At 41.5% G+C, this 14,879-nt stretch overlaps 1 protein-coding gene across 1 annotated transcript in view; it reads left to right on the top strand.

The window, feature by feature from the left end:
- gabra2a (gamma-aminobutyric acid type A receptor subunit alpha2a) overlaps positions 1–14,879 on the top strand; it is an 85,437-nt gene that overhangs the window by 39,109 nt on the left and 31,449 nt on the right. Inside the window, exons 5-7 of the mRNA XM_033641971.2 lie at positions 1,145–1,365; positions 5,686–5,768; positions 14,545–14,688. Coding sequence (XP_033497862.1) covers positions 1,145–1,365; positions 5,686–5,768; positions 14,545–14,688 — 448 coding nt within the window. The remainder of the gene's footprint in view (positions 1–1,144; positions 1,366–5,685; positions 5,769–14,544; positions 14,689–14,879) is intronic.

Below are 14,879 nucleotides of genomic sequence, written 5' to 3'. Positions count from 1 at the left end.
TAACTGGACTTTTGACTGTATCGATAAAAAAATAAACTGCTTTTGTCTCTGAAATGTGCTAGTGAAGTAAACTTTTCAGAAAAGAAAATGTTTACCTGCCTACTTACTGGTAGAAGCACAAATACCAATGCAAAATGACCAAATCAACAAAACCTGAATGCAACTGGAACGCAGTGCATCTGTGCACGTTGGAATTGTCTCTCCTGGCTCCCTTACAGTAAATATAGTGGTCAGGATGACAAAAACAATGGACTAATTTATCTCATATTGTGCCTAGTGGCTTATAATATATCAGGTATGGAATTAATCTGCAGATGCTCCGGTTTAAAGTGATACCAAACTTTCCTATGGATTTCAATTTTTGAGCCATGACAAAGGCCAAAATGTGGCCTGCAACAGTTTTTAGCTGAGCTGATTTCCAGGAAACTCTTAACTGACCTCTGTTGGCCTGTTAAGATGAGTGATGTGTCAGCAGTCAATGACGATATACAGCAGTCAATAAAATGGGTTTTTCAACAGACTCACTGCAACCACGAGAGATCTTTGAACACACAGTTATAAATATGCACACAAAATATTAGGCTGATTAGTCCAGGAGCTTACAAGATGAACTGTGGACAGACAAGTACATGCATCACACACACACACACACACACACACACACACACACACACACACACACACAACCAAATGCATGATCCCCATCAGACTGCGCCTGGAAGACATAACAATAATAGAAAAATTGGTACGTCCTCATCAACTAGCCTACACTCTAGGCATGATTGCCATCAATCAAAGAGTCATTGTGTAAAGACTTAAAAAGAGTTTGAAATAGAAGTTGAAACCCATACACACCAGGTTAGTTTTGGAAAGTTATAAAAAGGTGTGGAAGAAGATGCTCTTTGATGTTTGGACAAGCACATTTTTTTTTAGGTGCACTGGTGCCAGAGTCATGGCATGTCAAATGCTGGCCTGCTTGCTGACACCCTGAAAGTGAACAAAACAAAACATCACTGATGCTTAACATAAAATGATCTCTTACACCTGTGCTTCTCCTGCTGACAAGTCAATATATCCACACATAGGTGTCCAGGGGTCCACAGCTCCTTTTAACACTGCTGTCCCTGCTGTTTCTCTCCGTCAGGAGTACACTGTTGATGTTTTCTTCCGTCAGAGCTGGAAGGATGAGCGATTGAAATTCCATGGACCAATGAACATTCTGCCTCTCAACAATCTGATGGCCAGTAAGATCTGGACCCCTGACACCTTCTTCCATAACGGCAAGAAATCTGTTGCTCACAACATGACCATGCCTAACAAGCTGCTGAGGATCATGGAGGATGGAACATTGCTCTATACTATGAGGTACCTACTTCTACGATGCAAGTGATAATAAATGTTCATTTACCCAGTTTTAACAGCTCTTTATTTCTAGTCAGTGTTAATGGTATAATGTGTTGGATAAAAAAAAACTGGGTTTATTTTAATTGGTTTTAATCATATCTGCAAAATATTTTTCCATCTTTCTTATTGGTGATTCTAGCTCTTCCAATGCAACTATGACCTGTGGAGTTCCCCAGAATTCCAAACTTGGGACATAATTGTACTCTATACACATGCTGACACTGGATCATCACAGACAAAACACTGACTGCCACATAATACCAGGCATATTTTGATGCCTTGCTAGGACATAGAATTGGTGATGTCTCGGGCCAGTTTAGTTTTTGGTCTTTCAGCATCAGACACAATCACCCAGGTGTCTTCCTCTTTCTTGTGCGTCTGTTACTACAGTGAAGGCTTTGCAGAGCAACTTCTGCACCCAACCTCCCCAGACATGCAGGATTAATACATACTTGACCTTCTTGCATTTGGAGGCCTTCCCCATATGTTTCTCATATGGCACCATTAGCTCTAGCATGTTAATCTAATCTAACAATTCCTTTTTACTAAGAAATCTTATGTCATTGTCCTGGATGTCTCCATTACAGTGATCAAACTACAGCTGGGATCAGTCTCACGTTTCAAGAACCGATGTTTCATTTTTGACAGCAGCATCCATCAAAACATGTTACTTCAGTTGTCCCACTGTGCTCTTTGAATCCACAGAAAGTTTACATCATCATCATCATCATTCTCCAAGAACCTCAAATGTGTTACAAGTTTTTGCTTCATCTGTCTAGACAGTGTACAGGGGGTGTCAGTCCAGACACCACTTGAAGCACTTGTGTCTCCTCTTCCTCGTCCTCATAGTGCCTCTAATTGCATTTTCACCACAGCTGAAGGAAAACAACCAGTCACGACCAGTGAGTCTCTAACGCAGCTATTAATTATGTTAATCATTGCTCATGAACTGTGGTCAAACTGTCAAGCTAGGCAGTGCTGATCAAATATGAATCAGGATTCTGCTACAGCATTGCCTGTTTCTCACCTTAAATGTTTTGCAAAACATATTTTTGCATACTGTTTAGCTGTAATGAGAAAGTTGGTCCGGGCGGTGAGCGGGGTTTCATTTCTGTCTCTGTGGAAATTTGCCTTCAGCTTCACCAGTTGGTTAAAACAGATCATAGCAACATGAAATATATACAATAAATAACATAACATGCACAGTACAGACAAAAACAACAGACATGATTCCAGTGCCAGTTGATATTAAAGACGTTTTGTGAATGTTCTTGGTTGCTGCAACAGCTCCATAGCGTCTTCCCAAGAGCAATTTTATGAATTTTTTTTTTTTTTTTTTTTTAGAAAGGAGATTTATAGGGCTTTTTTTACACCTGTGTTTCATTTAACACTGGGGTTGTTCCTGCTCTTTCTTGCTTGTTTCTGATCATGACTAACTAGATCTGTACCAACACAGCCACTTTTTTTCAGCTATGTTGACACTGCTTACATTTATCCTCTAAGGCAGTGGGTAACATCTGAACTCTCCACAAAAAAAGAAGAAAAAAGGACAAAATCACACACTGAAAGAAGCCAAACGGCAGTTTCCTTTATGTGACTTGGCAGCCATCACTCCAGGAACACACAGTATAGAGTCAGGCAGATGGACAAGGAATCAGTCTATCAGTACATACAGCTTCTTGAAAAGCTGCGTACAACTTGTTTGTGAAATTGAGGTGACAGTGAGAGTTTTCACTGTACTTTGATATGTACATAGATTTGAACTACAATAAGTGATTTTTTTGACTACTTGGGGTCAGCGGTCTCAGGTAGTGAATGAGGCATCCACATATCATCGTCTTTTAATTTGATAGGGCAGGTGTTGCTTTTTTAAAAATCCAGCAGTTACAGACCAATATGATCATTTTATTTGAAGTCATGTTGGGGGCCACCTGATTGCATAAAAATGCAATATGCATAAAATGTATTATTATCGTCATCATTATTATTATTATTATTATTATTATTCTCTTTTAGCTCTGTTTTTGGTCCCTACCAACTCCTGAGAAAAACACTCAGCTCTAGCTGCTAAAAGCTCCAATATGTTCGCCAACTAGTCTCTAACTGTGTCTGTCTACTGTTTGCTGCTGAGCAAGTAGGGTATAGTAGGTTTATCAGAGCTTTTTTTGCTGAAAATAGCTTCCTGCTGCTGGATACAACACTATGACACCTGTGAGAGTGAACTTCAACAGTGAAGTTGCAGCTGGACATTATTTTATATGAGGACGTCTCACCCTGACACCACACTGTGCCCTTCTGCCACCAGTTCGGCTCTGCCCACAAAATACATCAACGCTGTTTACAAATGCAAAAAGTGTCTATAGTTGCTGAGATTTTTCATTATGGACCAAAGCTAGCGATTGACATTGCCATAGCAACTGTGGCTCTACAGCTGGCAGTATAAACATAGGCACAGACAATTTTTGGTCTGTGCCTTGTTTCAGAAAACAGAGTCCATAATCTTGCCTCCAGTTATTAAATAACAATGGTATAGCTAATAAAACTGTTAAGAAACTAGAGTTCTATAAATTACATTTACTCTCTGATGTGGACGGTTGCTTACCTAATAGCGGGGAGGCCACGATAACAACACAATAACTAAAATTTACAGTTGACATATTGGCTTGGATAATAAGGGGACTTAAAATCAAAGCAGAGGTGCCCTTCCACAGCCCTCAAAGAAAATACACCTTCATAGCCAAAATCAATAGTGTGACAATAGTGTGACACTATGCTTGTTAGCTCACATTTTATGACAATAATTTTCCACACCTCCCAGCTGTATCAAACTGTCAGCTGGTGAAGCCATAGACATTAGTTATGTTAGTGAGATAATTAAGTTGTGTTGTAAAGAAAAGTGGTCTTAATGGATACTTCATTCACAAAATGATCTATTACTCACCACCTGTTACCTTGGATTCAGGAAGAAAGCTTTGTTTTTCTGGCAGTGCACAATGGTGAATGAAGAATCCAAATACAGAGACCATTCTTGATGAATTGAAGTCATACAGGACTGCAAAACAACAACAGCAAAAATATCTCAAAGCACCCCTTAACAAACTCTCACACAACTTGTGTAGTATAATCCAAGTCTCATTGATCCAGTCATATCCTCAGTACTTTCCAAACACATACATTTTTTGCTAAAACCTTACTACATAAAGATCCAGTGTGAAGGATTTAGTGGTATTTAGAGGAGACATTGCCGAACTGAAACTTCTCCTGTGTGCCAAGCATGTAGGAGACCTACAGTGGCTGATGCCATGAGGACGTACCTTGAAATGACTAAAAATTAACTCAAGATTCACACTGTTCCAAACACTGGTCTCCTGGGGACAGTTCTGTGTTTTGTAATCCATCCACCACCACAGCCTGTCTCCTTCGTGGACTGCTTGGAATTGCACGGATTACTGGGTCATGATTACATGGGATACATGAGAATGCATGAATGTGTGTGTGTGAGTGGGTGAATGTGACTCTCGTGTAAAAAAAAGCTTTGAGTGTTTGGATGACTAGAAAGGTGCTATATAAGTGCAGGTCCATTAACCATTTACCACTGATGGCTTTTTTCATTCAGTGCACACAAGCTTAACTCTGAGTGAACATACTCAGAGTTGAGTTTCCATCTCAGGGTTCATCAACTCAGAGTTCAGGGTTACACTCAGAGTTTGTTAACCCTGATATCTGAAACAGGCCCCTGCTCTGTATGTAGATATAAATGGCTCATTTTAAGGTACAGAAAATGCAACAATTCTTATATTCAGGTGATTGTAAACAAATACAAACATCATTATGAATGTTACATTCCATTTTTGCCAGTAGATGCCCCTAAATCCTACACATTGGACCTTTAAAACACTTCTGCATAAACAGCCCAGGCGCGCTTCTCATCCTTGTGTGACACTGTGGAAATGTTTAAATATTGTAGTTATAGCAAAAATGCAAGTTTGTGAAATACTGAGTATATGACTGGATAAATGAGACTTGGATTGTACTGCATGAGTCGTGTGAGTTTGCAAACAAATGCTTTAATACAGTTTTGCTGCTGTTAAACACAGACTACCTCTACTTTTTTTCACAAATTTATCAGAACAAGCAGTGAGTAACTGACATACAATTGGTTGTTTGGGAGGTGAAGAATTCCTTTAAAACCTTATATACAACACTGAACAGTGCAGAAAAGAAAAGAATTTTGCTCTCTGTATTTATTTAATTAAATAAACTGTCTGTGTGTACTGCCAGGCTAACAGTTCAAGCTGAGTGTCCAATGCACCTTGAAGACTTCCCCATGGACTCTCACTCATGTCCTCTCAAGTTTGGCAGCTGTAAGTGTGAAGAGATTAACATCATCCACACTGTGCATGCCTGTGTGCCTCCTGACCCTTGCTGTTTTAATCTCAAAGGATATCTCCACTGCTATATATATATATATATATATATATATATTCATTCATTCACCAACACAAAAAAACCCATCATTTTGTGGCAAGGCAGTGTTAATGTATAACTGCGTCAGTTAGAAAATGCTGCCAGATAACAACATAATTTAAAAAGCTTTAAAGGAGCGGATGGGTCCAAATCAAACCATGTTGTTTTTTTCTAAACTTAACCACGTGCCTTTGTTGCACAAGAAAATTAATGTAAATATGAGGTGTTTTACAGACCTTGTAAGATTATTTTAATAAATATTGTTTACATCTTAGGAGCAGAAACTGTACATTTCCTGTGAAAACAGAAGTGTATTTTTAAAAGACACTGTGCATGTAACAAGCGTAAATTGACACGGGGTCTCGGAACATCAACAACAGATGCAGAGGGATACCTAGCGCTTCATATGTAGATGTAAAAGTCCGCTGACCAAACAGCGATATTTGACAAGTCGGGAATGAGAAAGTGTTGGGTTTGGTGGCTTCGGTTCCAAGATGCAGAGGATGCTTTGTTCCCCCAGCAAGCATTTTTTGTTTTAAAAAACGTCTAATAGCCGTCTACATGAAGACCTGACGTCTAGGCTAAATCACGGCTGAATGTGGGCTGTCAGTGAAAATTTGGTAGACGTCTAACCATAGCCAAAGTGTAGACATCATCAATTATACGGCTATGTAGAGACCATGTCCAAAAAATGGAGATAAACATATTTTAATTACTGTTGACTCTCCATACGTGATTGAATATCATACCGCACGCCATCTGCAATGGTGAAAATTACATTTAATCAATTTCAAAATTAAATCGTCTAGATTTTGGTTACATGTAGCTAGACTAAATCAGAGCTAAATATAGCCAATACGTTTAAATCACGACTATTGCTTGCTGGGCCTTGTATAGGCCTACTTTTTTCATTATTCTGTAGGCTAATTGTTAACAGGGCCTACCACAGCCTCACTTAAAGTGTTGGCTAACTAGCAACTCTAGTCCAATGCAGCATTTAAAAAAAAATGTCACTTTCAAAATCAAGAAGTTCAAACTACATACATGTCTTTAAGTATTAATTTGGTAACACTCTCCATGAAGACCACATCTACATTATGAGGACATCCATGGTGAATTATAGTGCATTTATAATGCTTTATGACTACACTCATAAACATACATAACATCATAAGTTTTCATTGTATGTGTTAGTAAAGTGAGGTACATATTGCATCTTTAATAATACATGGTTCATCATACCCTTTCATTGTTGGTGTTAATTAAAGTGTGATGCATTTTCATGCATTTAAAAGAATCTATGCTGCTTTATAGGTTATTAATGCCTACCACACACTCGAATACTTTGAAATAGATTTTAAAGGACTCAAGTCTGACACCTCACATCTAAAGACATTGGATCATGAGTCAGAGACTTTTTAGTCACAGAATCACATTTTGCAAAGACTGGGGATCCTGCAGGATCACTATTTGCCTAACTGTTAGCTTCAAAAAGGAAAAAACTAATGGACAGATATTTGTTGCGGCCTTCAAAATCGCCAGTGAGAATGCTATATGCTGTAGCTGGCTTGCTAACCACTGTTCCCGTCTCAAACAGGGTTACTTGAAAGCTAATGTTAACAACTGGAATGTTTGATATTAGCCTACATGCAAACCATACATTTCAGCTGCAAATTTCTAGCTTCATTTATATAGTGTGCGCATGCACCGCGGTGTATGCAGCCTGTTCCAGTCCCTCCTGTTTACTTTAACTTTGTTTTCAACTTTTTTCCTCTCTTCTTTATCTTACTTGTTCTGTTTTTACTTTAGTTATTTATTAAGCTACGTCCTCTCTAATCATGCTTGTGTGGAGAGTTTTTGTTGTTTCGCTCGTGGTGGAATCGCTCCTTTTACTCTGCCACTCGACTGTCGCTCAGCAACACCGCGTTGTTTACTCCAGGGATCAGCTGATGGAGCTGAAGCCGGCCGGCTTGGCTACGGTGATGGAGGATATCCCTGCTGAACTTTGGAGGAAAACACACCGGGGATGCAGAGGTAAAGGATCGCTACGGCGGCGGAAAGGAGCGAAACACCGGAGACTTATGGAGAGGAAGACATACAAGCCGTGTCTCCCATCTATCATCATGGGCAACGTGAGATCACTGGGGAATAAGATGGACGAGCTTACAGCGCTAACCCGGAGTCATCAGGAATACCGGGAGTGTAGTCTGATGATTTTCTCGGAGTCATGGCTACACACGGATGTTCCTGACCACAATGTTTCCACCGTGGGTTTCCACATTGTCCGGGCTGACAGGGACTGCACTAAGAGCGGTAAGCGTAAAGGAGGTGGGCTTGCTGTTTACGTGAACAACAGGTGGTGCAATCCTGGTCACATCACAGTCAAAGACCGCATCTGCAGCCCGGATATTGAACTGTTAGCTGTGGGCCTCCGTCCTTACTATTTACCCCGTGAATTCTCACATGCTATTGTAGTGGCTGCTTATATCCCCCCGTCCGCTAACCTGACGTCGGCATGTGACGTCATCCACTCTACAATAGCCGGACTACAGACTGCACACCCGAGTGCTCTCATTATAATCTCGGGTGACTTCAACCATGTCTCTATTAAAAAGACACTCTCGAAATTTACCCAGTTTGTGACCTGTAAAACCAGAGAGGAGAAGAGCCTGGACCTGCTGTATGCTAATGTAAAGGACGCATACACCTCCATGTCCCTTCCCCCGCTGGGAAGATCAGATCACACTTGGTGCTTCTCACCCCTTGCTATGTGCCTCTAGTGAAGAGGCTGCCTGTGACCACAAAGACAGTGAGGACATGGTCAGAGGACTGCTATGAGGTACTGCAGGGCTGTTTTGAGGTGACTGACTGGAATGTACTCTGTGAGCCACATGGATAGGACATTGATGGGCTTACTGAGAGCATTATGGACTACATTAATTTCTGTGTGGATGGCATTGTCCCAGCAAGGACTGTGTGTTGTTACCCAAACAACAAGCCTTGGGTAACAAAGGACATCAAAGCCGTACTCAACCAGAAGAAGAGGGCTTTCAGAGGTGGCAACAGGGAAGAGCTGAGGGACATTCAGAGGGAGCTGAGGGCAAAGATCAAAGAGGCTAAGGACGGCTACAGGAGGAAGCTAGAGAGGAAACTCCAGCAGAATAACATGAGGGAGGTCTGGAGTGGTGTGAGGACCATCAGCGGTTACAGACCAACTAGCGGTGGAGCTGATGGTAGTGTGGCTAGGGCAAATGAGTTAAATCTGTTCTTCAATAGGTTTGACACTGCAGCCCCGGCCCCTGTTGGCTCTCCTGCTGACTGTCTCCAGCCACCACCACTTCTGACCCCCCCTCCTCCTCCTGATAGCACCTCATCCAACTTGATGAGCCCCTCACACCTCCTCTGGCTCCCATGCTACCTGCCCTCCTCTCACTTTGGACTTCAACTCCCCCCCTCCTCAACCTGCACTCTTTACACTTCTACATGTTAAGAGACAGCTGAGCAAACTCCCCGCCGGTAAGGCTGCAGGCACTGATGGTGTCAGCCCACGGGTTCTCAGAGCCTGCGCCGAACAGCTCTGTGGAGTGCTTCATCGTGTCTTCAAAATGAGCCTGAGCCTCCAGAGGGTCCCTGTGATATGGAAGACATCCTGCCTCGTTCCTGTGCCAAAGACGCCGCAGCCCAGCGGTCTCTCAGACTACCGACTGGTGGCACTGACGTCACATATCATGAAGACTCTGGAGAGACTCGTCCTGGAGCAGCTCAGGCCTATGGTCAGGCCGCACCTGGATCCCCTCCAGTTCGCCTACCAGCCCAGGATTGGAGTTGAGGATGCCCTCATTTACCTGCTGAACCACGTCTATGCCCACCTGGACAAGCCGGAGAGCACTGTGAGGGTCACGTTCTTTGACTTCTCCAGTGCTTTCAATACCATCAGGCCTGCTCTACTGGGTGACAAGCTGACGGCGATGCTGGTGGATCCCCTCCTTGTGTCCTGGATTGTGGATTACCTCACTGGCCGACCACAGTACGTGCGTTTGCGGCACTGTGTGTCAGATACAGTGGTCAGCAACACCGGGCCCCCACAAGGGACTGTCCTCTCTCCTTTCCTCTTCACCCTTTACACCACGGACTTCAGCTACCAGAGTCTTGCCATCTTCAGAAGTTTTCTGATGACTCTGCTGTCATTGGATGTATCAGCAAGGGTGAGGAGGCTGAATACAGGGCTGTGGTGGATAACTTCGTCTCATAGTGTGAGCTGAACCACCTGCAGCTCAACACAACAAAGACAAAAGAGCTGGTGGTGGATCTGAGGAGAACGAGGACACCAGTGACCCCAGTTTCCATCCTGGGGCATAACGTGGACATCGTAGAACACTACAAGTATCTGGGTGTGTTCATTGACAATAAACTGGACTGGACTAAGAATACTGAAGTCCTTTACAAGAAGGGACAGAGCTGCCTCTATTTTCTGAGGAGGCTCTGCTCCTTTAACATCTGCCGGACTATGCTGAGGATGTTTTATGAGTCTGTGGTGGCCAGTGCTATTCTGTTTGCTGTGGTGTGCTGGGGCAGCAGACTGAGAGTAGCCGATGCCAACAGACTCAACAAGCTGATCAGAAAGGCCAGTGACATTGTGGGGGTGGAGCTGGACTCTTTGACAGCAGTGTCAGACAGGAGGATGCTGTCGAAGGTGCGGGCGATACTTCAGCATGGCTCTCACCCTCTCCCCAACGCTCTGGTCGAACAGAGGAGCACCTTCAGCCAGAGACTGATTGCTCCTAAATGCACCACTGAGCGCCACAGGAAGTCATTCTTACTTGTGGCCATTACATTGTTCAACTCCTCCCTCTGATGATCGGACTCATTTGGCTATTTAAAAAACAAAACAAACAATATAACTACTCATTCTCATTTCATGTATAACGCTACAACCATTTCATTGTATAGTGTATATATTTCAGATTGTCTACTTTAATATTTTATCTTATTTTTATTTATTTTAATGTCTACTTTAATATTTTATTTTATTTATTTCATTGTCTATTTTAGTATTTTATTTATATCTTCACCTTTATCTCTTGTTTCCATTCATGCTGTATTTCTATTTCTACTTTGCATGGAGCACTGGAACAAAAACAATTTCCCCCCGGGGATTAATAAAGTATTCTGAATCTGAATCTGAATAGCTAAATGGTTACATGATTACATTTTTTGAAGCGAGTAGCCTAATCTTTACTTGGAACAATTAGTAAGCTTGTTTGCTCATGGGCTGATAGCAAACATTCCAGTGGTTAATGTTTGCTTGCAAACAGCCCCTACAGACGTTAGCTAGCTAGCTATAGCATATAGCATACTTACAGGGGATTTCAAGGGCTGCAGCAATTTTAGTCCACTTTTTTCCTTCTCTTCTCTATCATGACACAAAGAGAGGACATGTCAAAGAGGCACTCCTGTTCACTCCACAACTCCACTTTCTCCTTTTTTTCCCCCCACAGTCTAAGAGAAATGACTGGCATTAACCAGAGCCGCAGAATAGAACAAGGGATATTCAAGGGCTCTGGCATTAACCAATTGGCACTATTCTCACCCCACCCCAAAGGAGTGCCTCTTTGACATGTCCTCACATTTTTGCAGTGATGAAGTGGAGAAAGAAAGAAAGAAGTGGACAGAAATTGCTGCAGCCTCTGAAATTCCTTGTAAGTATGCCATGGAGACAGAGCGCAACGTGTCATAATCTGAAAGCCATGCCCCCAAAGGGGAAACGAGGCCCGCTTTCCCCTCCGCTTCTTCGCTCGTTCGCTGTCATACTGCCCCCGCAGCCGCGCCTTCAAGTCTCCACGACTGAATTGCTAGCTAGCTAAAATTATTAGCTATAGCTAGCTAATAATTAGCTAATAATAAGATGGCAAAGGATTTTTTTAGCACGCTATGCCTACCAGAGAGGCAATGGTATACTGCTTAAGATTAATATTGCTGGTCTACCTCAGTGTCCCTTCTCCTTACCTTGCTCGTCTTGGAAAAAACATGATGTGGAGATTATTTTTTAAGAAGATGAGCATTTCGGCATGCTCAGCCCTCAGCCTGCTCCTACTACCAGGACACATTGTTGTTTTGAGACATGTCTCTACATGCTGGTAGATTGATAGACGTGCTAGAGCAGACCGCTGGAATGGACTGCTTGAATTGCGGAGTGCTGGGCACAATTATAACAGAAGTTGCATTCATACTGTAAATGCCTTAGCTTAACATACATAAATACAGTTAACTGTTACTCTAAAAATACACTTGGAGGGTTTGACAAAGTGTTTGCTGCACACATAGGCATACCGAGTGTCAGGATCCCACAATTTCTTCCCTGTTGAAACCTCACGTTTTATTGCCTGTATCCACTTTTGTCTCCTACAAGGTTCCGTATTTCTGTTTGGCAGCTGATAAAAGCTAAGCGCTGGGTTTTTATTGGCCGTGCAGCCCATCACACAGCAACCTTTCGGCATTCGGACTTACGAAAAACTCAACAGGCTGGAAACGGAGGGGGAAAGTGTGAGGGGAAAGCGGGCCTCGTTTCCCCTTTGGGGGCGTGGCTTTCAGATTATGATGCGTTGCGCTCTGTCTCTATATGCTATAGCTAGCGAGCTAACCACTATAACCACTATACTCGCAAGCTTATATTAGCAACTAGCATGTTTGCTAGTGGCCTATGAGCTAACTGTGCATCTCAGCTGAAGCCCGCTAGCTTCAAAAATTACAGCATGGAACTATTTATATTACTGAAGAAAGAAATCTTCAACTGAAATGAATGGTTAGCCCATGGGCCAATAGCAAACATTCCAGTAGCTAATGTTAGCTTACAAGCCGTCTTGTTCAGGATGGGGGCAGTGGTTAGCTAGCTAGCTATAGCATATAGCATACTTACTAGCGATTTTGAAGGCTGAAACAATTTCTGTCCACTTTTTTTCCCCCTTTGCTCTGTCTCATGACACATTGTCTCTAGATGTGAGAGGGTGTCAGACTTGAGTCTTAAACAACTATTTTCAAAGTATTCCAGTGTGTGATAGGCAGTAGTAACTTGTGAAGCAGCATAGATTCTTTTAATTAAATGAAATTGCATCACACTTTACTTAGCACTAACAATGAAACGTTACAATGAACCATGCATTATTATAGATGCATCAGTATGTACCTTACTTTACTAAACACATACAATGATAATTTATGATATTGCATGGATTAGTCAGTCCGTCCAGGATCTCGCGGCAAAAAACCTTGAATTTGCGGCCAATTTTGTCAAAATTTTTGATAAAAATTGTGGCATTGTTATGTGATTTTTGAACTACTGCCTCTAAAAAATAAGTCATGTAATCACTTTGCTATAATAATCATACTGAATATTATAAAAATGCTGCAAATTTTTTTTTTTTTTATAGTTTTCTTCTTTAGTTTTGTTTAATTAGTTTCAAAACATGGACTCCAATAATGTTGCAAAAAATCCTGAGTGAATATTGTAGCTCTCAAACCAGACAATGTGACTGTAAAACAACATGTAAGCAACATCTTCTGTAAACATAACATTTTAATAAATTCAACACATATTCACTTTAGTTGTTCTTTTATCTCAGACAACACATATTGTATGCATTTAAACAGTGCAAATTCCTATGTCAATACAGAGCGTTTCTCCATACTGCAATGTCATACACAACGACTTCCGGCCAGCTGGAAAATGCAGAAAAACACAGAAAAATTGTGGGACTTTTGAACAATTGCAAGCCCCCGCAAATATTGCGGACTTTTGTTGAATTTGCGTTGATTATTGCAATTGCAAGATCGAAATTTTCTGGAGGGACTGACTAGTATAGCATTCTATGAGTCCTTGCTACAGTTAAATGTTGAGGTGTGTATAGATGAGTATAGGTATTCATAAAGCATTATAAGCCCCATCAGTCAACCTCTAGTTTATAACTAGCCAAGAGCATCTATAAGACACTTAACACTTATAAAACATTATAAGTCGCATCTATAATGTAATGTAGTGCATCAGTAAGCATTATGTGTGTTTATGAGTGTAGTCATAAAGGATTATAAGTGCATTATAATTTACTATGAATGCCCTCATAACGTATTATGGATGTGGTCTTTGTAGAAAGTGTTACCATTGATTTCTGTAATGTTAGACTGACTTTTTTTACACAACTTCCTGATTCCCTGACAGGTTCAGCCAAAAGAAATAAATAATAAAGTAGTATAATTTATGAGATAACAAATAGAAAGTAATAAAATGTATCCAAACTAAAGCTCAAATTGATTTGGATGTTGTGTCAGTGCATCAGTGAAAGTGTATTATGCATGATTATAAATTATGGTAAATTTTATTAAGGTCTAGGCTGAGCCTAAAGAGTGAGCCTATTATTAGAAGTTATTTCAGTCTGAACCCACCACACATAGTTTGCTGTTCATGAAGTGATAAGACTGCATCATGGCTGTAATTCTATGTGTAGGAGTAATTATCCCTCTCTTGATGTCAGGGGCTGCAGGCAGCTGTACATGTGATCTCTGTAATTTTAGCCAACAGCCTTAACAAGGTGCTCTGGTGTGAGACTGTGTATTGAATATGACAGAGTGAAGAGTGATAGGGCTGGTTTGTTCACTGTCTCCTTGCTCTTCCTGCATCAGATGCCTACACCAAGACAGAGGTTACTTACATCTGGACTCGTAATGCCTCCCAGTCAGTGGACGTGGCAGCTGATGGATCCAGACTCAACCAGTACGACCTGGTGGGGCAGTCTGTGGGGAAGGAGACCATTAAATCCAGCACTGGTGAGCATCATGCATATATTTCAAGTCAGATGAACAGAAGAGAACTAACAAAAAAAGAATATCAGTGCCTGAAAAGGTTTATGACAACTGGATTTCGTTCTCGGTAAAAGTGCCATTATTATAGAAGCTGAATGAGTCCTAAAAACCACATATGAGTTAGCATTTTAGCACTCCTAGTTCCCTCGTCACAA

This window comes from Epinephelus lanceolatus, chromosome 15 (genome assembly GCF_041903045.1).
Source record: "Epinephelus lanceolatus isolate andai-2023 chromosome 15, ASM4190304v1, whole genome shotgun sequence".
NCBI lineage: Eukaryota > Metazoa > Chordata > Actinopteri > Perciformes > Serranidae > Epinephelus > Epinephelus lanceolatus.
The sequence above is the reverse complement of the archived record's forward strand: the minus strand, read 5'-3'. Positions and strand labels throughout refer to the sequence as shown.